This window comes from Falco peregrinus, chromosome 8 (genome assembly GCF_023634155.1).
Source record: "Falco peregrinus isolate bFalPer1 chromosome 8, bFalPer1.pri, whole genome shotgun sequence".
Classification (NCBI taxonomy): Eukaryota; Metazoa; Chordata; class Aves; order Falconiformes; family Falconidae; genus Falco; species Falco peregrinus.
Window position 1 is genome coordinate 55742195 of NC_073728.1, and position 21736 is coordinate 55763930.

General features: G+C 67.8%; 5 protein-coding genes across 7 annotated transcripts; 3 read left to right on the forward strand and 2 right to left on the reverse strand.

Moving 5' to 3' along the window:
• Positions 1-17: 17 nt before the first annotated feature.
• On the reverse strand, positions 18-8628 carry FAM193B (family with sequence similarity 193 member B). Its single transcript, XM_055811777.1, is given in 12 exon segments — positions 18-401; positions 500-575; positions 711-1737; positions 2230-2466; positions 2873-3068; positions 4060-4474; positions 4771-4980; positions 5178-5400; positions 6123-6362; positions 8290-8517; positions 8519-8581; positions 8584-8628. Coding segments are annotated over 12 exon segments (3057 nt in total). The 3' UTR covers positions 18-304.
• Positions 8629-10722: 2094 nt separating this feature from the next.
• On the forward strand, positions 10723-14918 carry LOC101915134 (lateral signaling target protein 2 homolog). 2 transcript variants are annotated; one of them, XM_055813188.1, is made up of 13 exons: positions 10723-10826; positions 11488-11628; positions 11705-11842; positions 11975-12210; positions 12300-12389; positions 12498-12587; positions 12724-12825; positions 12918-13166; positions 13272-13396; positions 13475-13588; positions 13727-13825; positions 14088-14200; positions 14283-14918. In XM_055813188.1, the coding sequence occupies exons 1-13, from the start codon at positions 10785-10787 to the stop codon at positions 14412-14414; spliced, it is 1671 nt and encodes a 556-aa protein (XP_055669163.1). In that variant the 5' UTR covers positions 10723-10784; the 3' UTR covers positions 14415-14918. The 2 variants fall into 2 exon arrangements, with proteins under 2 accessions (XP_055669163.1, XP_055669164.1); XM_055813189.1 differs by having other exon boundaries at positions 12008-12210; positions 14085-14200.
• A 353-nt stretch (positions 14919-15271) lies between these two features.
• On the forward strand, positions 15272-16763 carry MXD3 (MAX dimerization protein 3). Of its 2 annotated transcripts, XM_055812493.1 has the most exons (5): positions 15275-15492; positions 15575-15604; positions 15712-15826; positions 15933-16098; positions 16175-16763. In XM_055812493.1, exons 1-5 carry the CDS (start codon positions 15281-15283, stop codon positions 16282-16284), a joined length of 633 nt encoding a protein of 210 aa, XP_055668468.1. In that variant the 5' UTR covers positions 15275-15280; the 3' UTR covers positions 16285-16763. The 2 variants fall into 2 exon arrangements, with proteins under 2 accessions (XP_055668469.1, XP_055668468.1); XM_055812494.1 differs by lacking the exon at positions 15575-15604 and having other exon boundaries at positions 15272-15492.
• Positions 16764-16865: 102 nt separating this feature from the next.
• Positions 16866-18839, reverse strand: PRELID1 (PRELI domain containing 1). Its single transcript, XM_055812492.1, has 5 exons — positions 18627-18839; positions 18112-18337; positions 17922-18035; positions 17584-17662; positions 16866-17147 (listed from the first exon to the last, which is right to left on the reverse strand). Exons 1-5 carry the CDS (start codon positions 18716-18718, stop codon positions 17011-17013), a joined length of 648 nt encoding a protein of 215 aa, XP_055668467.1. The 5' UTR covers positions 18719-18839; the 3' UTR covers positions 16866-17010.
• A 26-nt stretch (positions 18840-18865) lies between these two features.
• Positions 18866-21734, forward strand: RAB24 (RAB24, member RAS oncogene family). The gene is made up of 8 exons (XM_055812491.1): positions 18866-19049; positions 19408-19476; positions 19594-19672; positions 19823-19890; positions 20041-20140; positions 20563-20613; positions 20720-20782; positions 21295-21734. Exons 1-8 carry the CDS (start codon positions 18933-18935, stop codon positions 21357-21359), a joined length of 612 nt encoding a protein of 203 aa, XP_055668466.1. The 5' UTR covers positions 18866-18932; the 3' UTR covers positions 21360-21734.
• The last annotated feature ends 2 nt before the right edge of the window (positions 21735-21736 follow it).

Sequence of the window (21736 nt, forward strand, 5' to 3'; positions counted from 1 at the left end):
AGGCAGCGGGGTTTAAATAAAATAAAAAATTAAAAAGTTCTTTATTGGGTCCAGCACGGTCCTTCCCCGCGGCACGGGAAGTCGGACGCCCGCGGAGAGGGGGGTGGGACGGCCGGGGTCACCCCGCGGGGGGGGGGCAGGAGGAGGATGGGGGGGACCCCGGGGGTCCCCGCGGGGCAGGAGAGCACCGGGGACCCCCCCCGCGGAGGAGGGGACCCCACCGAGGCGAGGCGGGGGCCGGCGGGGCGGGGGGGGCACAGTGAGGAGAGGCGAGCGGCCGTGGGTGGGGGGCGGCAGCCGCCCCTCACTGGGCCGCACTGGAAGTGGTTTTCTTCAGGGTGAAGTTGGTCCAGTTCACCGCCACCTTCTGCCGCGTCTGCTTGGCCGAGTCCAGGCAGAACCTGGCAGGGAGAGCAGAGCCCCGTCAGCCACCAGCCCCTCCGCCAGCACCCCCAGCCCCCCGGCAGCGTTTGCCCCCCCCCTAGGGCTGCCCCCTCACCTCTTGAAATACTCCACTTCTCTGTCAGTCTCGTCCATCTCTGCCCCGTCCAGGTCCTTGGGCAGGAACACGTCATCTGGCAAAGCAGAGGAGCAGAGAGTCAGCACTGCTGGACCGGCAGAGGATGGGCAGGGGGCTGGCAGCTGGCAGGGCAGGTGGGGAAGGGGCCACTGCCAAGATGGTGGCGCTGAGCAGTGCTTCCAGCACTCACCGATTGAGGTATTGGATTTCTCCACCTTGTTTCGGCTCTTCCTGCTCTTGCCCTTGGGCTGGGGGGAGCCCCCCAGGGCAGCAGGGGCAGGCAGTTGCCGGTCCCCTGCAGCCAGGGCAGGCAGCTGCTGCTGTGCCAGCTCCGGCAGCTCCGCTTTCCCCTCTCCCCTCCGGCCTTTCCACTCGCCGCTTCTCTCCTTCTCCTGCCTGCTGCTGATGCAGCCCCAGGGCTGCCCCTTGCCGTTCTCCCCCGGCTCGGTGCAGTCGCCCACCCGCTGTGGCTCCAGGGCGCCAGCCTTGGAAGGGTGCTTGGCTCCCAGCACCTGCCCCTTCGCACCAGGGCTCTCCAGCCGGGCCTGGCCGCCATGCGCAATGGCAGCACCCTCCCCTTTCTTCGTCTGCCCGCTCTGCCGCTTGCTCTTCCGCTGCCGGCTCCCCACGGGCACCATCTCCAGCGGCTCCAGCCCCTTGGGCTGCTGTCCCTCCTTGGGCTCCAGGCTCAGCCCGCTGCTGTCCACGGCAGAGTCCGCAGCCTTGGACTGCACCCAGATCATGCGGGAGAGGCTGGGCACAGCGCTGAGGCGCTTCACCACGCCGTTCTCGCCCGCTGGGGCCAGCGGCGGCTCCCCGGGCCCCTCACCCCATCGGGGGTTCAGCTCACTCCGCAGCAGCGCATGGCTCTTGGCGGGGCCCAGGCTGAGTGGGGCCAGGGCCAGGTCTATATCCTGCAGGTCAGAGGAGCCATTGAGGTTGGAGAGCAGGTTCTTCTGCTCTAGGACAGCTGCCTTCTTGGGGAAGTCATTGACATCCAGATTGAGGTCATAGACACTGAAGCTGGCCCGGATAGAGTCCTTGATGGTGTTCTTGATCTCCTGCAGCCGGCTGCTGAGGAAGCTGTTCACCCGCTCCAGCTCCAGCTCCGGCCACTCCAGCAGCTTCTCCTCAGCCAGCTCCCTGGCCTGGCTGGCTGCAGGAGCACGCTCTGCCCGCTTCTGGGCCTCTGCCTCCAGCTGGGCTTTCTCCTTCTCCTGCAACACAGGTGCCATGAGGAGCGGGTGGCCTGAGCTGCTGAGCCCCAGGCGCAGGACTAGCCATGCACCAGCTTTGTCAGACAGCAAACCCAAGGGCCAGCGCTCCGCACAGCCACCCCACGTCTTCCACAGCCCCCAAACTGTGACATGTCCCGTGTGGGCACTGCAACAGCTACCACGCTGCACAGCAGGCACTGCTCTGGGCATGAGACACCATTGCAGCACTGCCTTTCCTTGCCACAGATGCATGGCGTTTATCAGAGATGTGGCATGGAGCAGTTCAGACAGCACAGACCAAAGCACCCAGGAGGACTGGGCCACCCTCTGCAGGAACAGAGGCAGGAGAAGCCCTGCGCAGAGCTGGGCACCACCGTCGCCTCGGGGAAAGGGCAAAGGATACAGAGTTCAAGAAACCAAATGAATGTGAGGGAGAGAAGGCAAAGCCCTGCAAGGGACACAATCTCGCCCTGACCCTCTGCACAGCCTCACCTTCTTCTTCTGCTTGTGCCGTGCCCGCTTGGCTGCCTTGGCACTGTTCAAGGGCTTGGGCTCTGTGCTGTTGATGTAGTCCAATAGCTCATCCACATTGCGGTGGTCCACAGCAGGCTCTCCCGAGCTACTGTTGTGCCCTAGTTTCTGCGGCAGCTCCTCTTTCCTCTTGGTGAGGCGTGAACGCAGCTTCTCCCGGATCTCAGCATAGTTGCGGCTCGTGGGAGCGGCCGGGGGCTGCGGAAGGCGAGCGCTGTCAGTCAGACAGGCACGCGAAGCCAGCACAGCCCTGGCTCCCCCACCAGTCCCCCACCGACCTCCCCAGCTGCTCCCCTCCCCGAGGTCTCAGCGAGACAAGTCGGCACAGCCCCCACTGAACTTTTTTCCACCGCAAAGCCACAGGGTTTGGCTGGCTGCACCAAGCCCCAGGGCTGGGCAGGTGGCTGCAAGTCAGGAGCAAGGGGACCAGCAGGCCGATGAGGCAGGATGGAAACGAAGGGAGGGGGAGATGCACAATGCCAGCAGGGAACAGCCACGGCCAGACCTGCCCACCTCCGCGCTCTCAGCACGCGAGCTGTGTAATATCTCACCGCAGAGCGGAGTGCAAGGACCGGGGGTGGCTGCAGACCAGCCCCTCACTCACCGCGTTGTGGCCGAAGAACTCACAGTAGCAGCAGTCGCAGAACTTCCCGTCTTTCTGGTTGGTGGAGGAGGAGGTGCAGGAACTGCGCTCCGAGCTGCTGTCTTCATCCTCCCCGAGCCCCTCATCTGCCTCGCATGGCTGTGGCGGGTGGCAGCTGGTACCGTTTGGGAATTTGTGCCCTTTGCAAGAGGGGTCCCTGAGGAGAAGGGGAGAACGGCGAGAGGTGAGCGGGAGCCAGGGGGCCTCAAAAACTCCCACACTACCTGTGCAGGAACACCCCTCCCAGGGCAGCCTGTGCCCGAGCAGAAGGATTTGCAGGGCAGTCAAACCCCCTTCCCTGCATCTTCCTCCTCCGGGAGAGATGCCAGAGGAGCCCATGGCAGAAGACATCTGTAGCTCCTCGCCCCCCAGGGCCTTTGGCAGGCAGGAGGCTGGCACACTAGAGCTCCAGAAAGCAGTGTCCCTCTGCCAGGCCACAAGCTGATTCCAGGGCAGGGAGCGGTACTCACTGGGGGCGGCAGGTAGCACAGGTGAGAAACGCTGGAACTGCATGCAGCTGCCAGACATCCCCATGTGCAGGCAGGCCCGGCTCCCACAGGCACAGACTACCCAGCTCAGAGACAGGGAGGCCAGGGCACGGCCCTCAGCACCACTCCTCGAGCTCCAGCTCGGGACCTGGCTGGCCCTCCGCAGGGAGCGCTAATCAGCGGAGAGGAACCAGCGCCCGCGACACAGCGTGCTCTCTTCCAGGGCACAGGCAGCCCAGAGAGGGCCAGGGGAGCAGGCGAGCAGAACAAGTCCACAGGCTTCATCTTCTCGAGGACCTTTGCTCAGTGCCACAGCTGCCCGACGGGTCTCACTGACAAAGGTCCTGTTGGCCAACAGCAGGTTGACCGGGCGGTTCCTTTGGGTCTTTTAGCTGGAGGAGGAGCAAGCACAGTCTCTTCTGCACCACAGTACTAAAGGACAACCGCAGGGAGAAGACATGTGGGGAGAGAAAGAGCTCAACCCTCAGAGACCAGGGGTCTGCAGCAGTGGAACTGGCCCAAAGACAGCTGCTCTCCGCACCACCACACCAGGGCAGCCGGTCCCTCCACAGGGAAAAGAGCATCCACGGGCAGGGGTGGGAGAAAGGGCACATTGCCCAGCAAGGAGAGGCCGGAAGCAGGCAGGGCTCCTCTACTCACCTGTTCGTACTGGGCAGCTGGTGGGAGGTGGGAGGAGGGATGAGTGAAGTACTGCAGTGCCCATTGCAGGGATGAGTGCAGCCCGACAGCGGAGGCGGCATCTTCAGCAGCGGCACGTTGGCAGGGGGCAGGTGAGGGCTCTTACACGACCCTGGGCTGTGCGAGACCGTGCCAGCGGGAGGTGACTCAGACACCGGCTTCAGGGCTGCTGCCTGTGTGCTGGGTGCAGGGAAGAGTGTAGCCTGTGGGGAGGTGCCCAGTGGGACGTGGGGTGGGGAGCCAAAGGGCCCCGGATGGGCAGGCGTCTGCTTGGAAGGGATCAGCGCTGGTGGCTGGGAGGGGAGGCCGGTGGGACTGTTGGGAGGAGCAGTGAGGTCGGAGTGCTGATGATGCTCTGAGGAGTGGAAGGCCTCACCTGCAGAGGAGCAAGATAGGAGAGAGTCAGACACCAGCTGTCCCGCGCGGGCCAGGGCCATGCTCAAAGCCACCCAGCACCTCTGCGCAGGCCAACTCTCCATGGGACAAACCCTGCCTCCCCCTGGCAGCAGGGCACTTAGGCTAGAAGCCATCCTTGCTCGCAAGGTTGGTACCTCATCTCCCCCACAGGATTCAGCCCTGCCCCATGGCGAGCAGAGCAAGGGGAAAGGTGCTGCCACAGCAGGGGCTGCAAGGGCTGGGAGGATAAGGCTGGCCCTGCCCCTGGGCACCCACCTGGCGGGGTGGCCCTCCGGCACATGCTTTTGAACTGCTTTGGCAGCGTCTTGCAGAAGTCGAGTGAGGTAGGCAGAAGCGAGCCCGGGGCGGTGCTGCTGGAGGTGGGAGAGGCCGCGTGGCTGTAGGGACAGGCCTTGAGCCCTGGCGCCATGGCAGACGCCTGGCTGGTGCACTCCGGAGAGAGAGAGAGGCCAGGGTGCTTGTCACCTGGAAGAAAAGCAGAGCTAGGGCCAGCTCCCAGCACCCTCTGCCTCTGCAAAGGGACCCAGGCATCCTGCTAGCAGTGGCATTCAGAGGCCCAGCCTGCCTACCCCTGGCCACCAGCTGGGTGCCCACAAGGAAACCACCTAAACCAAGGACTGGGCAGAAAGCTCAGCTCAACCCCACAGCTGGCTTCAACTCACCTAGTGCAGCAGGGGGGGCCCCGAGGGGGCTACCCTGCACGGCCCCGTTGGTGTGCTGCGAGTTCCAGAGGCCCGAGAGCTTGTGAGCAGACAAGAAAGAGCTGGGGTCCCAGTCCCCTGAGTTTCCGTGGCACAAGGAGGAAGAAGAGGAGGAGGAGGAGGAAGAGGAGTGGGAGCCACCCCCACAAGACTGCGACTTGCAGGATGTGTGGGATAACGAGACCTGGCAAGGAAAACACAGAGTGAAGCAGCAGCGGGCTGCGAGGGGAGGCCCTCAGCCCCATGACATTGCCATCAAGACCCCCTCCACTGCCCTGAGGCAGGGGCTCAGCACATGGGATCTGCTCCCGTTACTGTCTCAGGGGTGGCAAACAGCCCATCTGCCAAACAGCAACACAGCCCGGCTCCCAGGGCCCCTGCCAGCATGGCCAGACCGTGCCAAGGGGCACACGCCTGCTCTGGTCCCGCTCAAACCAGGCCACAGTTAAAGAAAGCCAAGCAGAAGGGGGCTCCTCTTCCCCTGAGCTCCATGCACGGGCAGGCACTTGCCCTGGCATACGCCGCCACTCCAGAGAGACCTGCCTAACGGCAGAGAGCAGCCTCGGGGCTTGAGGGGACACAGCGCAACACAGAGTGGAGCGGGGCTGGCAGAGCAGCAGTGGCACTGCTGGCCTCACCAAGCAGGCAGCTCCAACCCAACACAAACTGCCAGATAAGCCTCCATGGTGCTGTACTCTGCTCCACCGTGGTCTCTCCCTGAGGAGCCAGCAGTGGCCCTCGGGAGGGCAGCGTGGCTGCAGGGAGTAGGGAGCTGGGATGTCTAAGGTGCTCAGCTCTGAGTGAGGAGGAGCCCCGTACCCCCAGCCAGTGCCATAGGGTGGTCAGCACTGCAGTCCCAGGAGCTACTGCCCCAACCTTTCCAACCTCAGCTCCATAACCGCTTACCGCCAGGGCCTGCTCCTGCACTGCCCGCCGCTCTTCCTCCTCCACGCTCTTCCGGCAACTCTGGCAGATCCACAGTGGCATCTCTCCCAGGAGGTTCTGCACAAGCGTTGGCACGAAGTCCGGTGGCAGCCTCTCGCCCGGGGAAACCAGCCCATTGTGGGACGGCCCTCCCCAGTCCTTGCGCTCCCGGTGACAGAGCAGGCAGCACGTCTGCACTGACTGGTTGGCGGTGGGCAGCACCTGCAGAAGGACACACAGACCATGAGTCACCCCAGGTGTGATCCACCACATGGCAGGGCCCCAGGCTGGAGCAGGTGTGGGGCAGATGAGACAGCAAACAAGACCTCAGCACGCCGACACCAAACCGGAGAATTTCTTGTAGGCTATATGTGGGACTGCACCTTCTCACACTGGAGGAGAGCAGCCTCGGGCTGCCCAGCTGCTGCCGGCCTGCCATGTGCCAGAGCATTTTGCACCCTTGGGAAGATCACACTGTGCTGAAGAGCCAGTCCCACCACCAAGCAAGGCTGGGAAGCCACCAGCGGCTCCCACTATCACCTCTGGTACAGCAGGACCAAGGGGACCCACAGGGCAAAGAAAGACCCATAGAAATCACCACACAGGGATACAAAGCAGGGTCTCACAGCCACAACCCTCCCTCCTCGCCCATCTCAGACCCCCCACTGCACTACCCGAGAGCCCCAGGCCCTCCCACCCGCCTCTTTGTTCTGTGCAGCCGGCAGCGCAGATGCGCTGGGGTGGGGTGCAGCCCCCGGCACTGCTTCGCACTCTCCCTGCACGGGGCAGCCAGGTCGGGGCTTCGCACCCGGTGCTGTGGCTGGAGCCGGGCTGCAGCCCACAGGCTCGATGGAAGCCTGACAGCCGTGACGAGCCCAGCGTGGCGCGGGTGAGGGGGCCCCCATTGTCTGCCGCCGCAGCGGGGCTCCGCGACAATGAAGCGCACATTAAACTGCTGCTGCGAAACAGATGGCGTCTCCCAGGCTCAAGGTGAAGCAAAGGTCAGAGGCCAAGGAGAGCGGGGGGGGGGGGGGGGGGGGGGCGCACCTCCCCTGCCCACCCGCCCAGCCAGCCACAGGGAGGAGGGGGCTTCCAGGCCACCCCACGTCTCAGCAGGGGCAGACAGGGACACTGCCGCACACAGCGGGTGAGAGGATGGCCCTCCCCAACCTGCCCAGCACATCCAGACCTGGGGCCACCCCCGGGCTCCCTGCCCATGACCCGGAGCAGGCAGCAGCAGCCAGGCGCAGAGGGATGTCAGGCAGCAAGAGGTGCGGGAGCCGGCCCGCAGCCTGTCAGCAGATGCTGGAGCCACCTGCCATCCCCCCATGGCAGGCCGGGACCATCCCGCAAGAAGGAGCTGCGGGAACACCCCCTGAAGCACACCACGGCATGCGTGTCTGCCCCGCAGCCCGGGGCTCTGCCCCCCAAAGCGCACACAGGTCTCCTGGACAGACCTGCCAGGCTTCCCTGCACGCGCGGACGGGGTAAGGGATGCACGGGCCCTGGGGCTGGGACAGCCCTTTGCTCTCACGCCGCTGTGCGCGGCTGGTCATGCCAGGGGCAGCAGCATGTGACGGCGGGGGACAGGCTCGCTGGCCGATTCACTCCGCTCTGGAAAGGCAGGGATCTGCCTCCCCTGACCGCGGCGAGAGATGGGCCCCCAGGATGCCACACACCCGTGGGAGTCCCCGACATCCCGGCCACCTGCCGGAGGCGTCCCAAAGGCCCTCCGCAGCTCAGCGCACCCGCAGTCCAAGGCCACCAGCCGGCTGCGCCACCCAGCCCGGCAGAGCCAAGGTCAGGCGCTGCCCGCGCGCCCAACCCGGCCCCACGCCCGCCCCCGGTACCGGGAGCAGCGCCCCCGGCCCCCGGCAGCCGGCGCCCCCGGAGAGGGGCTTGGGCTTCACCCCCCTTCCCCGCTCGCCCCAGCGCGTCCCCCCAGCACCCCCGAAGGCGCAGTGGACCCTCCAACGCCGGGAGGAGGGAGATGGGGGACGCCAGAGCCCCAAGGGCGGGGCGCCTCAGGGATGCTCCGGGGCCGGGGAGGGGACGGGAAGGGGGGGGCGCCGGTCGCTGCCCCATCCCCGCACCGACCGAGGTCCCCTCCGGGCCAGCCCCTTCCCCGCCGCAGGGCCTAACGCGGTACCTGAGCGGTGGCTCTGCCCGGCTCCCCGCTGCTGCCCGCCGCCACCACCTCAGACGGGGCGGGCGGTTCCGGTGGCGGCGGCGGAGGAGGGGGAGGAGGAGGACCAGCGTCGGAACCCCCCACCCTCTCACGGCGAGGCCCGGAGGCGCCACCCGCCGCCGCCGTCGTTGTTGCTGCTGCTGCCGCCGCCTTGTTCCGCCTGCGAGTCATGGCGAACGCGGCCCGCCGCCCGCCGCAGCCAGGACAACAGCCAATATGGCGGCACGGCCCGTCCGGCCCCTGCCCGGGGGGAAGGAGGGAGGGAGGAAAGGCCCGGCGAGGTGAAGCCGCCGCCGCCATTTTGTGAGAGGGCAGCGCCGCGCCGCAGCGCCACCTGGCGGCACGGTGGTGGCGCCGTCGCGACCCGCGGCTCCTCCCCCCTTCCCGCTCCCCCGGGTCCTAAAAAGCGCCGCTGCCTTCGGGGCGTCCGGGCCCCCGACACCGGCTCCCCGCACCCCGCCAGCCCCACCGAGGATGAGCAGCACGCTGCCTGTGCTGCCCCGGCCTTCCCGGTGGTGCGGTGCCCCGCAAGGCACGTGTGGGTTCCAGTCGCCCATCCTGACTTAACAGAGCTCCCCTGGTCCCCCGGGTGCATCCCGGCTGCGCAGCATCATGCTCAGCACCACAGCATCTGCAGCACAGCGTGACACCAGATACACAGCTCTGGGCCCACGCACGGGTTGCAGCTCCCCTGGACTCCATTCCTGACACACGGATACCCCCGGTGCGGTGTGGATGAGCAGCACGCTCGTTGCCCACTGCCCCAGCCTTCCCACTGGTGGGAGACAGTGCTTGTGCGAGCCTCCAGCCCCTCTGCACCCCATCCCCCTGGTGCCGTGCTCTCCCAGTACCCTGGGTGCCTCCTGGCCGTGCAGCACTGGGCTCAGCACCACAGCATTCTTGGAGCTGTACAACCCTGCCCAGGCAGGACAAACCCTGCGTGCTGCACCCTGTGCCCAGGTCCCAGCGCGGGGCTCCCCATGGCCCCCGTGCAGCACAGCACAGCCGCTGCCTTTCCCACTGCTGCCTGACCCCAGGCTGCCCACGGGGGTCTGCTGCCCCGCTGTGCAGTCCCAGCACACCAGGTCCCTCAGGTCTAGGTTACCCCAAGGGTGCTCTCCTAAAAGAGCTGGGGGCTGGCTCAGCCCCTCGGCTCCCTGCCAGCCTTGGTGCCACATGTCACACTAAACCCCCCACCATGGCACTGGTCTGCACGACGCCAGGCCTTCTCCGTACTGCACCTCATGTCACCGGAGCTACCCTCCTGCAGTGGAGCAGAGCGCAGTGCTGGTGACACAGGGACACATGGAACACTTGGCTGCCAAGGAAAGCCCACTGCATCCCAAAAAATGCTGCAGCAGCACTGCAGGCAGCTGTGAGACAGGCAGGGCTCTGGCTCACTGCACACAGAGACCCCCAGCCATGGGGCACAGGACACGCTGCCCGGCTGAAACCAGCGCCAGGGCCCTGTGGGGACACGAGGAGCCCCAGCCAGCGCCAGGGCCAGCCCCACACCAGCACCCGGCTGGCTCAGCCCAGGCGCTGTGGGGCTGTCATGACTCAGGGACTTCCTCAAGCCAAGGTGGTGCCGCCGTGTTTATTTAATCATCCTGGGTGGATTTTTTACCTGTGAATCCACCCCATTAGGCTTCCAGCCACCTGAATTATCAGCGCCCACATCCTGTGGCCAGCGGTGCCAGGCCTGGCCGGGCACAGAGGCAGCCACCTCCTTGGCATGGCCGGGGTGGTTTGCTGTGCCCAGTGGCCGGAGCACCTCTGGGGACTCCTCCTTGGCCACTTGGCCCCTCCTGCTCCCACCGAGGGGCTTTTTTGCCCCCCTCCAACTGCAGCACCCCACTCTGCGCTCCACACCCTGCACCTGCCAGCAGAGAGCAGGCGGGTGCCTGCCGGTGCCCCCCCTCGGTGTCCCCCCACCAGCCCAGGGATGCTCAGGCCAAGGGGGCTGGCAGGGCTGGGCCTCTGGGGGGGTCCCCGTTCCTGGAAGGTTGGGCCTCGGGCGCTGCGGGGAGAGGGGAACCGGGAGGGAAGAGCCAGGGAGCCGGGAGGGGAGGGCCAGGGAACTGGGAGGGGAGAACCGGGAACCCCGCGAGTGCAGCCGGGAACTGGAGCCAGGAACCGAGAGCGGGACGCGGCACCGGGAGGGGGGACCGGGGCGGCCGGCAGAGACACTCTGCCCGCCCCCGGGGGACCCGCTCCGCAGAGGGAACCGGCCCGTCGAGCGGCTGCCGCCTCCCGCCGCCCGGCAGCGGGAGAGCCCCGGGTCCCGCCGCGGGCCGAGCGGGGCGGAGCGGAGGCCGGTCCACCGGGTCGTCCCGGTGCCGGGGCTGGGCGGACACCGCCCCGGTCCGCCCCCGGGCGGTGCGCGGTGCCGGCCCGCCCCGTCGGCGAGCGGCGGGCGCGGGGAGCCGGGCGGCGGCAGAGCCGTGGGTCGCGCCATGCTGCCCGCCGCGCTCCGCCGCTGGCTGCGCCGGCCCAAGGTGAGCGAGGGGGGCCGCGCCGCGCCCCGTCGGGGCTGCCCGGGGGCTCCGCCGGCACCGGGCGCGGGGGTCGGCGGGGGTCCCCGGGGCGGAACGCGAGGCGGTGCCCGGCCCCGCGGCTGGGGGCGCGGGCGGCAGCGGGCAGGACCGGACCGCTCGGAGCCCGTCCCGGCGCCGCCCGCTCCCGGGGCGAGGAGATTCCCCCTCCCCCCCGGCCACCGGCCGTCTGGGGGCGCGGGGCGGGGCGGACCTGCGGGCTGCCGGCTCCCCGCGGACCTTTCACCTGAGCCGGTGTTTACAGCCGCGCAGGGATCCGTGCCCACGCCGCCGGGAGGCGGCCGAGCTTGTTCATCCTGCTCTGCCCCTGGGGAAACTGAGGCACGGGTGGGTGGGGACGGCGGCGCTCCCCGGGAGGGCTCGGCCGGGGGCCGCCTGCCTCCCCGCCCGCCCCCGGCACAGCTCGGCCGAGCCGGAGCCGCTGGGGGGGTCCCACGCACCTGCCCGAGTGAGTGGGGCTGCCCCACAGGGCCCGGCCACCGGGGAGCAAACCCCAGCAGCGCCCACGCTGCCGGGCTGCGGGCAGAGGAGCCTTGGGGTCCCCCTGTCCCAGCACCCGGAGCCGCGGGGCGCTCCCACCATCACCCCTCTGCTCTCCCCACAGCGCTCCGACCCCCGCCTGCTCTCCCAGTTCTTCTTTGCTGACGAGAGGGTGACGCAGGTGGTAGCCGAGATCAACGGGCTGGATGCTGAGCTGGACCCGCAGCAGTACCTGGTGCTCCTTAACCAGCTCCACCTCAGCCAGGTGAGGGGGCTGCCCGGGCCCCGGTGTGACCCTGGTCTCTCCAGGTGGCCACGGGTGACATCCCTGCCCTCCCCAGGCTCACCTGCTGGCCGTCCTGGAGCAGATCATGGAGGAGTGCATCCCCACACAGCGACACAGCCGTGACTACCTGGTGAAGTTCCCTGAGGAGCTCTTGGTGGACAACCTGGGCAACCACATGCTGTTCGCTGCCGAGGTGAGCCCGGGGGTGCTGTCCCGGGGTGGGTGATGGGGTCCAGCTTCTCCAGGCTGGGAGAGGCGATGGGCACCACCCAGGATGGTGCACCCCATCACGGGCTAGCCCTGGGGTGCACCCCTGCTGCCCCAGGTGCTGGCTCCTGATGGCCTCGGGTCCCAGCAGTGTCTCTTGGCCGGGACCTTCCTGGAGGTGGAGGAGGCGGACAGGGCCCAGCTGCGGCCCCAGGCCAGGAAGCTGCTATGCAGCCTGGAGCTGGTGCGGACGGTGCTGCGGGAGCAGAGCCTGAGCCAGCCTGGCTCCTACCCCGAGCCTGTCCAGGCTGCACTCATCCAGTTCGACCAGCTCTTCGCGGAGTTCGAGCTGAGGTGGGGGCCAGGATTAGGGTGCTGGGGGGTGGGGTTGGGGGGGGCTGTGCCAGGGCCAGAGGAGCCTCACAATTCCCCCATCTCTCCAGCTATGTGTCCTCACTAGTGGCAGTGAAGTCACCCGAGGAGATCTACAGGCAGCAGGAGATCATCGTGCTCTTCTGTGAGACGGTGGAGAGGTGAGGGACGCCGCCTGCCAGGGGTGGGGTGGCAGGGACCCCAGCCCCGGGGATAGGGCAGCATCCTGGGGCTCTGCCCCACTGTAAGGGTTTGTGCTCCCCCCCCAGAGCTCTGCGCCTGGGCTACCTGACTCAGGAGATGATTGATGGCTACGAACCGCTGCTCATGTTCACCATCCCTCGCCTGGCCATTATCAGGTGGGTGCAGCCTCCTGGAGAAGGGGGTGACCAGGGGCAGCTGGGTGTTCCCTGCCCTGTAGCACCCCCTTCTCCTCCTGAGTTGTTGGGGTCCCGGGCAATCCTCTGACATGAGCTGGGCTCTGTCCTCTCGCAGTGGCCTCCTCATCTACCCTGAGGGTCCCCTCAGCCTGGAGCAGAGCCCTGAGCAGATGTCCCGGGTCTTCAGCCCCTTTTACAACCTTCTGAAGAAGATCAGGTATGCAGCAAGGGGCAATGGGCACCCATGGGTGGGGCAGTAGGGCAGCAGCGGGGCCGTGACGTGGGGCTGATGCCCTCCCCTTGCTGCAGGGACCTGCTGCGGGTGCTGTCGGTGGAGGAGCTCTGCCTGCTGGAGAGGAGCCTGTGCACAGCTGAACCAGAGGATCACTGCGGTCCAACCACCCCCCCAGCCTGGGGGGCAGCTGTGCCCAGAGCAGACCCCACTGCTCCCTGGGGTCTCCTGGAGGTCCCCTGCACCCCCCCACCCCCCCACACCTGCACGACGCGGCTAGGACCCCCCGGCTCAGTGGACGACCCAGGCACCGATTGGCGGTGGGGGTATATGGTGGGGAGGGAGCAGGGGTGAGATGGCAGATCCCTGCCCACTGGGATGGGGACTTTCTGTGCCACCCCAGGGGTAACCGTCACCTCCCCTCTGTGCAGCCCCCAGCCCCCCGGGAGCAGCCCAGGGACAGAGCTCAATGCCACGGGTGCCCACTGCTCAGAGCTGCGCTCTCACTACAGCAGCACCAAGGACATGTTGCACACCCTCTTCGTCTGCATCTCGGGTAAGTGACCCCCTTGCCACCCCCCCTTAGCACCCTGACCACTCCCCAGCACCCTGACCCCCCTTTTCCCTGGTGCAGGCGTGGCTGATCAGCTCCAGACCAACTTTGCCAGCGACCTGCGGAGCATCTTGAAAACCGTCTTCAAGATCGTTACCTCACAGGCAGAGCCCTCGGAGGAGCCGAGTGCCAGCCGTGAGTACCCCCAGGGACATGAGGGATGGCCCCTCTGCCCTGCCCATCGCCCGGCACTGGTGACACAAGGCCACAGCACCGGGCATGGGGACAACGTGGCCTGCTCTGGCTGGACCACCACAGCCCTTGTTCCCGCAGAGGAAGAGAACGGTGACCCATGTGTGACAGATGCTCCCCGTGTGGCTGACTGCCCCCTGTGCTCCAGCCCTGCGGAGGCTGCTGGACTATGGAGGGCAGGTAAGGGGCTGCAGGGGTGGCATGGCTCTGGGGCAGGGGGCAAGGCTGGGGCTGATCCTGCCCCCGTCCTGCCTGGGGGGGGGTGTCCAGCTGCCCTGGGCAGCCCCCAGGCACACAGGGACAGTTGCTGTGTCCTGCTTGGGGCTGGCTCAGTGGAGCAGCCCCAGGACACCCAGGAGCAATGGGCTGGGACCGATCCTGGGGCTGTGGCTATGATGGGGGCTGGGGTGGGGGGCTTTTACCAATGTGTTTTGGCCAGCAGGTGCCCGCCGCCTGCCCGAGTGGGTGCCGGACAGCACGTGCAGCCAGTGCTCTGCCTGCAGCTCACCCTTCACCCTGCTGCGCCGCAGGCACCACTGCCGCAGCTGCGGGAAGGTAGGAGGGGGCCGGAGCGGGGTCTGTGGGGACCGCTGGGGGCCCGGCTCCACTCAGCCCTGTTCTGGCCCTCTCCTGGCAGATCTTCTGTGCCCGCTGCTCGCCGCACACCGCAGCACTGCCGCACTACGGCCAGCCAAAACCCGTGCGTGTCTGCACCCACTGCTATGCCACACACCTCCCACCCGTCCCCCGGCGTGACCGGAGCCGGTGAGGGCCCCTGTGCCCGACACACGGCCACAAACCGCGGGGGGAAAAGGGCTGCGCTGGGGCTGCTGGGCAGCTCCGTGACCCCACGAGTCCCCTTGGGGCTGGGTAGCACAGCGGTGGGACCCCCCGCCATGGATGGCGGCCCACGCCAGCGGGGCCATGGCCGCAGTGGGCACAGGACCGCCTCACCCGATGCACCGCGGCCGTGCCCGGCTCTCGGCGAGCTGCATCCCGCTGCTGTGCACCGGCCCCCCGGCTGGGAACGCGCGTGGTGCCGGTGGTTTCTTTTCCAGATGAACTTTGGTTGCTGTTGGGGCCGGGGCAGAGTCTCCCCCCGCGGCCTGGCCTGAGACGGTGCAAACAGCCCTCACATGACGGCGGGTGCCGCGGGGCCGTGCCTTGCCATGCGGTGGCCCCCGACCCAGGGCGGCTGGCCCTCGCCCCCGGGGCCCGGTACCCCCCTCCCCACCACCCCTGCCCGATGGATTTTAATAAAGAGAGAAACCCGCCCGGGTGGGCGCTGTGATGCGGCGGTTCTGGGGGGCTGGGGTGGGGCAGGCGGCCGGGGGACACGCGTGGGTTGCGGGGGGGGGGGGGAGGGTGCGCTGCCCGCCTGACTCACGTGGACGCACACGCGCGTTCCGTGCCACACGCGTGACCGCGCACACGCGCGCCCCCGCCCCACCCCGGGCGAGCACGGACACCGGCGCACCCTCGGGGCGTGGCCTAGAGGTGGAGGCGTGGCCTATTGGGGGTGCGCCGTGCCGTGCCCCGCCCCTCCCGCCGATTCAAATTTGAAGCACGCGCTTTCCCGCCCGAATTTGTTTCCCCGCCGAGCCGACGTCAGCGCCGCGGGGCGGTCAGCAGCCAATGAGCGCTCGGCCCGCGCCCCCCGCCATCGCCCCCCCAGCCATGGAGCCGGCGGCCACCAGCATCCAGGTGCTGCTGCGGGCGGCCGAGTTCCTGGAGCGGCGGGAGCGCGGGGCGGGCGCCGCCCGGTACCCGCCGTGCCTGGCCGAGGCCGAGCACCGATACGCCTCGCTGTGCCCCGCGCGGGCCCGCCGGGCCGTGGCCAGCGTCAGGTGAGTGGGCGGGGGAGGGGGGGGGGCGGCCGGTCCCGCCGGTCCTGATCTCCGGTTCTGATCACCGGGGGCTCTCCCGCAGGTCGGTGCACAACGCGCTGGAGAAGCACAGGTACCGGGCCGGAGGGGAGGGGGGAAGCAGCGGGGCAGAGGGTGACCACGCCCGTGCACACCGCCCCCCCGGGGCTGACCGCAGTGTCCCCTCCGGCCCGGCTGCAGGAGAGCCAAGCTCCGGTGCTGCCTGGAGCGGCTGAAGCAGCAGGTGCCGGTGGGCGCAGGGCCGGACCGTCCTACCACGCTGACCCTTCTGCACCGTGCCCGGCTTCACATTCAGGTGAGGGTGGTGGCCCTGGTGCCACTGGGGCGCCAGCCGGAGGGGCCCCAGGCAGCGATGGGGCTGCCCCTCGGAGCCCTGCTCACAGCTCACCGGATCCCCGCAGAGACTGGAGAAACAGGAGCTGAGCGCACAGCGGGCCAAGGACCGGCTGCGTAACCAGCAGCGGAGCCTGCAGCAGCGGCTGCAACGGCTGCTCTCACCTGCCAGCGGGGAACGGGCACGGGCTGACAGCTTGGACTCATCCCAGCTCTCGGAGCCCTCTGAGGGAGGTGAGCAAAGGGAAGGAGGGTGGGCAGGGAAGGAAAGGCCGCCAGGGGCCTGACACGGCCTCCCCCTGGTACCCAGAGGATGCTGAGATAGAGGTGGATGGCATGGTGTTCAGCGGGGACCCCCTGCCCGGCTTCAGCACTGGGAGGGACCACAGCTACTCCAGCCCCCACAGTCCCGAATCCTGACAGCACGTACTGCCTTCCTTGCGCTGCCTGCCTGCCTCCTCCCTGTCTGCCACTGCCACCAGCACAGCCTCTGCCGGCCTCATCATGGCTGCCTGGGTAAGGGGGCTGCAGGTGGGGACAAGTGTCCAGCTTGAGCCCCTGCAGCCGGGTTGCTGAGTGGCAGCGGCCGTGGCGCTGGGTGCCTGGAGCTGGCACCGCACTGTGGCACCCACTGTGCACTGCAATGCACTGCAAGAGGTGCCGAGGGCCCGGCTGCCATGGGGACACCCTCCTGCCTCCCCCTGCCGTTCGCTCTCGGGTAGGCTGGGGGCTGCCTGGGCCGCGCCACCCCCAGCAGACACAGCTACTGGGGAGCTCTTCTGCCCCTGGAGAGCCAGGAAGAGGAAACTAGTGCATTAAGCAACTTGCCTTCACGCTCCTGCTCCGCCCTCTTGTACGTACCCGACACTATTTTAGTAAAGGCACTTGGTGAAACCCTGGCCTGCGTCTCCCCTGTGAGCCCAGCTCCCTGGCAGAGAGCTGGATCCCCAGAGTGGAGGGCAGCACTGGGCTCTGCTCTAACCAGGCCAGCCTCAACCAAATCAGAGGTGGGAGTTGATTCTTTAATGATAATTACATCTCGGAAAGGGTCTAACAGCAGCTGATTGTCAGACTTGTACAGTTTTTTAAAAAATATAAAATCTAAGGAGGCTCCTATCTGTTCTGGTGCAGCCGGTGCCCGGCCCCTCACACGTACTGCTTCTTCTTGGTGGCAGCCTTGCTTGCCAGGTCCTTGGCTTTCTCTGTAGCAGCCAGAGCTGTCTCCTTGGCTTTCTCAGTTGCTTCCTTGGCTGTTTCCACCAGTGTTTTGGACGGAGCTTCTCCTGTAACATGGAAGTCGTTAACCCAGCCCCAGTGGGCCCCTGCCCTGCCCCAGCACAGGAGTGCCGACTGATGCAAGCTAGACTGGCCCAGTCACCTTGGTATGGAGGCGACCTCCCCACGCACAGGGGAATACAAGCCCGGCACTCCTAGCCTGCGTGCGTCACAGCATGTTGCAAAGGGGAACTGCAGGCACGTGACTGCTGCCACGTTACGTTCCCCTCCTGCCTGCACACCATCCCTGCCCATCCCTGCAAGTGCTGCCTGGCTGCTCGAAGAGCAGGTTGTGCCAAGACACAGGGGCATAGGCAAGGGGTGAGGATTTCACACTCGGATTACTTCAAGCCACAACCTGCTCATCAACTGGAGTGTTCCCAGTGTGACCTGTAACTCCAACAGACCCATCCTGTCAGCCCCAGCCTGCCCTTGGGTGCTCACCTTGCATTCTTGCTAGCACGTATTCAAATCCCTTAGTGCTCTTGGTCACGTTGCTTTTGAACCTGGCCAGACCAAACTCCTGCAAGGGAAAAATCAGTGAAGGTGCAAGCCCAGCTCCCTGATCACATGCAGTCCCTGTGGCTTTGTCCAGCTTGAATAGTCCCAAAGACCCAGCAATGGTGGTTCTGGGCACCCCAAGAACACATGAAGATGGGGGGATGAGGGGAAAGGGGTGGAAAAACCAGAACGGGGAAGGTGTGGATGGGGGGGAGCAGCAGCTTTAAGGCCTGTCCAAAGACGGGGTACGCAGTGCTGCTCGAGCAGCTGGCAGTGCTCACCTGGACAGCCCGCGAGACGCCAAACAGGCTGGAAGAGACCCAGGCTTCCCGCTTGACCTCGGTCCAGTTGCTGTTCTCCGGGTTCACCTGGTACACGCAGCGCTCCTCCACCACCTGCACGAGGCACAGCCTGGCTGTGGGCACCGGCCGGCGCTGCCACCCGGCCGCACGCCCACCCACCAGCACCTACCATGAGACGCGCATGGTTGATGTTCCAGGTGAAGGTGGTCATGGTTCGGTTCTTGGGGTCCACAATAGAGTCCTCCAGGATGTAGACTGAGTGGGCGACGTTGGCCGGGAAGAAGCGCTCAGCCCAGCGGGGCATCCGGTTGGTCTTGGTCAGGAGCCGCCGGGAGAGCAGCTTGTGGTCCGCTGTCACCTCCCGGTGCACGATGTCTTCAGTCAGGACATGTTTGCTAAACCGGGGAGGGGGAAGAGAGCGTCAGGCCCCGCTCCCGGGCAACCCTCCCGGGGCTGGGAACCACCGGGGCTGCGGTGCCAAGGACGAGGGGGGGAACCAGCTGGAGACTGCTGGCACGGGGGACCCCGGAGCGGGGGGCCTGCCCCCGTGGGGCGCCAGGGGAAAGGGCTGGGAGAGGGGGGGACGCCACCCTGCGGGGGCCTGGGTGGCAGAGGCCCGGGTGGCGGAGGCCCCGGAGCGGGGCCCAGGGCCCCGGCGAGCCCCGAGGCGCAGGCCCGGCGCACCTGTAGGGGTTGGGGTAGCGCTGCCAGAAGGCGGCGAAGACCTGGTCCCAGGGCCCCTTGAGGACGCCCAGGCTGGCGCAGTACTTCCCCATGGGCCGCCGCCGCCGCTCAGGCCCGCGCCGCCCTGCCCGCTCCGGCCCGCGCCTGCTCGGCGGCCGCCATGCGGCCTCCGCCCGCCCCGCCCCGCCAGGCCCCGCCGCGCGCTTCCGCCGGGCCGCCGCGCGCTTCCGCCGCCCGCGCGCTTCCGCCGCGCCGGCCCCGCCCCGCCCGGTTGTGGCCCCGCCCCGCGGCGGCGGCGGCGCCAGGATGAGCGGGCGGCGGGTGGACGCCAAAGTGGTGCTGCTGGGGCAGGAGGGGGTCGGCAAGAGCAGCCTGGTGGAGCGCTGCGCCCACCGCCGCTTCCGGCCCGGGCCCTACCAGAACGTGAGTGACCGGCCGGGCCCCGGCACGGCGCCGCCGCGCCGGGCCCCTCCTGGTCCGGGCCCCGTCCCCGAGGTGGTGCCCCCCCCGCGCCCCTCCAGCGCCCCCGGGCCCGACCCTTGTTAGCCCCCTCCGTGTGGCCGAGCCGCTTTCCCCGAGCCGGTCCCCCTGTTAACCGCCGCCGCCGTGTCCCCGAGCCGGTCCTCCCTTTAACCCCCCAAGCTCTCAGGCCGGTCCTCCCCAGGCCGGTGCCCCCGTTAACCCCTGAGCCCCCGGGCCGGTCCTTCCCAGGCTGGTGCCCCCGTTAAGCCCCGGGCCCGCCGCATCCCGGCCTGTGCCAGCGCTCCCGCTTCCCTTGCAGACGATCGGGGCCGCCTTCGTGGCCAAGGTGATGTCCGTGGGGGAGCAGACGGTGACCCTGGGCATCTGGGTAAGTGCGGGGTCAGGGCTGTGCCAGCGCCCTGCTGCCACCCCCGGCACGGGGACCCTCGGGACAGCCCCCACCCCCCTCCCCCCAGCCTGCTGAGTGCCCCCCTGTCACCCCCAGGACACGGCCGGCTCGGAGCGCTATGAGGCCATGAGCCGCATCTACTACCGTGGGGCACGAGCTGCCGTCGTCTGCTACGGTAAGGGCCCGGTGCCGCGGGATGGGGAAGGAGCCGGTGGCTGTGGAGGTCCCAGGGTGGCGGTGGCACCAGTGGGTCAGGGGCTGCAGCAGGGGGGTGGGGGATGAGGTGGTGGTGGGGGGGGGGCAGACCCTGACCCCTCTCCCCCAGATCTCACCGACAGCAGCAGTTTCCAGCGAGCCAAGTTCTGGGTGAACGAGCTGCAGAACTGCGAGGAGGTACGGCTGGGCTGGGGGGCCGGAGGGTGCCGAGCCTCGCCGGGGGGGAAGGGGAGCTGGTGGCGGGGGGCTGCGGAGCCTGGCCGGAGGGGAAGGGGAGCCGGTGGTGGGCCCACGGGCACATCCCTCCCACCCCTCTGCCTGCTGCAGGGCTGCCGGATCTACCTGTGCGGCACCAAGAGCGACCTGCTGGAGGAGGACAGGAGGAAGCGGGGTGTCGACTTCCACGATGTGCAGGATTACGCTGATGGTACGGTGGGGCACTTCGTGGGGCCGTGGCGCTGGTGGTGGGCAATGCCGGCCCTTCCCGGGCTCCTGCAGCACCAAGCGGCTGGGGTGGGCAGGATGGAGCTCCTGCATCCAGGTGTGCCTGGGAGGCGCAGGGGGCTCTGCCCTCGCCCTGGCTCCACGGCAGATCTGGGGGCTCCAGGCGCCAGGGCTCCCTGCGTGGTGAGGCTCCGGCTCTGCCAGGGACCTCCCTGGGCATGGCGTGTCCTGACAGGGGCAGGCAGGTGGCCAGCTGGGCCGAGGGGACGGGAACGCAGAACCCTGCCCTGGGCTGCTGCCAGCCTGCTGTCGGCAGCTGTGCCTGGGGGGTGGCTCTGGGGGAGCCCAGCCCGCGGGGCCATATCCTGCTCCCGCCGCAGGCACTGACCTGGGCCCTCGTTGCAGAGATCAAGGCAGAGCTCTTCGAGACCTCCAGTAAGACAGGCCAGTGCGTGGGTGAGTAGCCCCCTTGCTGCCGGCCATGCCCCCACCCAAGCCGGGCCAGGGGCGCTCTGCCCAGCAGGGGGGCTGCCCACACCCACCCTGCCCACTCTCCCCTCAGACGAGCTGTTTCAGAAGGTGGCTGAGGACTACGTCCACTTCACTGCCTTCCAGGTGATGACAGGTGAGCAGGCAGGATTTGTCCCACCCCAAGCACCCTCTGCCATGGTGGGGGGCGCAGGTGCCCCTGGGTAGGGTGTGGAGGATGAGCGCTGTGGGGTCTGGCAGGGCCCTTCCTCACCCCCACCCTCCCTGGGGCCACTGCGGCTCCGTGCTGGGGCTGTCCTGCAGAGCTTGGGTCCCATCACAGTGTCCTCATCCCACTCAGACCAGGCTCCGCGTGCCCACCCAACTGGGCCACAGGTGGCCCTTGGCGAGCAGGCAGCCAGGAGCCTTGCCTGGCTGTGGGACTGGTGCTGCGCTCTGCGCCAGGCCTGTCGCAGCGTGCTCAGCCCAGCTACGCCTCCTGCCCTGGGCCACGCCACGGCTGTGAGCCTGGCCGCTTCTCTGCGGGGCCACCAAACCCCTCCCCAAGGGACCTGCCAGGGCCCAGACCTGGGACCGGCAGCTGTTGGGCTCCCATGTGGCATCGTGGTGCGGACGTGCCAGCAGCCTGCTGCCCCTGCTCTCTTCCAGAGGAGAAGGGTGTTGACCTGGGCCAGAGGAGCGGTGCCTACTTCTACAGCTGCTGCCACCACTGAGACTTCCTGCCAAAAGGGAATCGCTGCTGCCGGCCGGGCAGCCAGCACATGCCAGACTCCTCTGGGTTTTTACCTGCTGTGTTTTAGCTGTACGGGCCCCTCGGCAGTGCGGCAGCGGCGCACAGCCCCGCAGGCTGCTCTCCTGGCATGTGGAGTGGCAGAGCTGCCGTGCGGTGCCGGGAGCTGCGGACGTTCACCCCTGGGGACCCTCTCCCTGCCCCCCGGCATTTGCAGGGGCTGCTTCCCTGAGTCACTGCTGTGGCCCAGAGGTGGCCGTTAACTCACTCTCGGAGATGCTGCCCCGTTCTTTGCAGATTTATTTAAGTGTCTTCTCTCTCGAGGTGTACAATGTAAATAAACCGCATTGTGGTCTGAGC

Excerpts from the sequence above, each read along its gene's own strand:
- RAB24 (XM_055812491.1), top strand. The coding sequence starts at position 18,933 with ATGAGCGGGCGGCGGGTGGACGCCAAAGTGGTGCTGCTGGGGCAGGAG. Across the intron at positions 19,673-19,822 it reads AGCTGCCGTCGTCTGCTACG|ATCTCACCGACAGCAGCAGT; the intron begins GTAAGGGCCCGG and ends CCTCTCCCCCAG. Across the intron at positions 20,783-21,294 it reads TGCCTTCCAGGTGATGACAG|AGGAGAAGGGTGTTGACCTG; the intron begins GTGAGCAGGCAG and ends GCTCTCTTCCAG.
- MXD3 (XM_055812493.1), top strand. The coding sequence starts at position 15,281 with ATGAGCGCTCGGCCCGCGCCCCCCGCCATCGCCCCCCCAGCCATGGAG. Across the intron at positions 15,605-15,711 it reads AACGCGCTGGAGAAGCACAG|GAGAGCCAAGCTCCGGTGCT; the intron begins GTACCGGGCCGG and ends GCCCGGCTGCAG. Across the intron at positions 16,099-16,174 it reads CTCGGAGCCCTCTGAGGGAG|AGGATGCTGAGATAGAGGTG; the intron begins GTGAGCAAAGGG and ends CCTGGTACCCAG.
- LOC101915134 (XM_055813188.1), top strand. The coding sequence starts at position 10,785 with ATGCTGCCCGCCGCGCTCCGCCGCTGGCTGCGCCGGCCCAAG. Across the intron at positions 12,211-12,299 it reads TTCGCGGAGTTCGAGCTGAG|CTATGTGTCCTCACTAGTGG; the intron begins GTGGGGGCCAGG and ends CCATCTCTCCAG. Across the intron at positions 13,589-13,726 it reads GGAGGAGCCGAGTGCCAGCC|AGGAAGAGAACGGTGACCCA; the intron begins GTGAGTACCCCC and ends TTGTTCCCGCAG.
- PRELID1 (XM_055812492.1), bottom strand. The coding sequence starts at position 18,718 with ATGGGGAAGTACTGCGCCAGCCTGGGCGTCCTCAAGGGGCCCTGGGAC. Across the intron at positions 18,036-18,111 it reads TCAACCATGCGCGTCTCATG|GTGGTGGAGGAGCGCTGCGT; the intron begins GTAGGTGCTGGT and ends TGCCTCGTGCAG. Across the intron at positions 17,663-17,921 it reads GCGTCTCGCGGGCTGTCCAG|GAGTTTGGTCTGGCCAGGTT; the intron begins GTGAGCACTGCC and ends TTTCCCTTGCAG.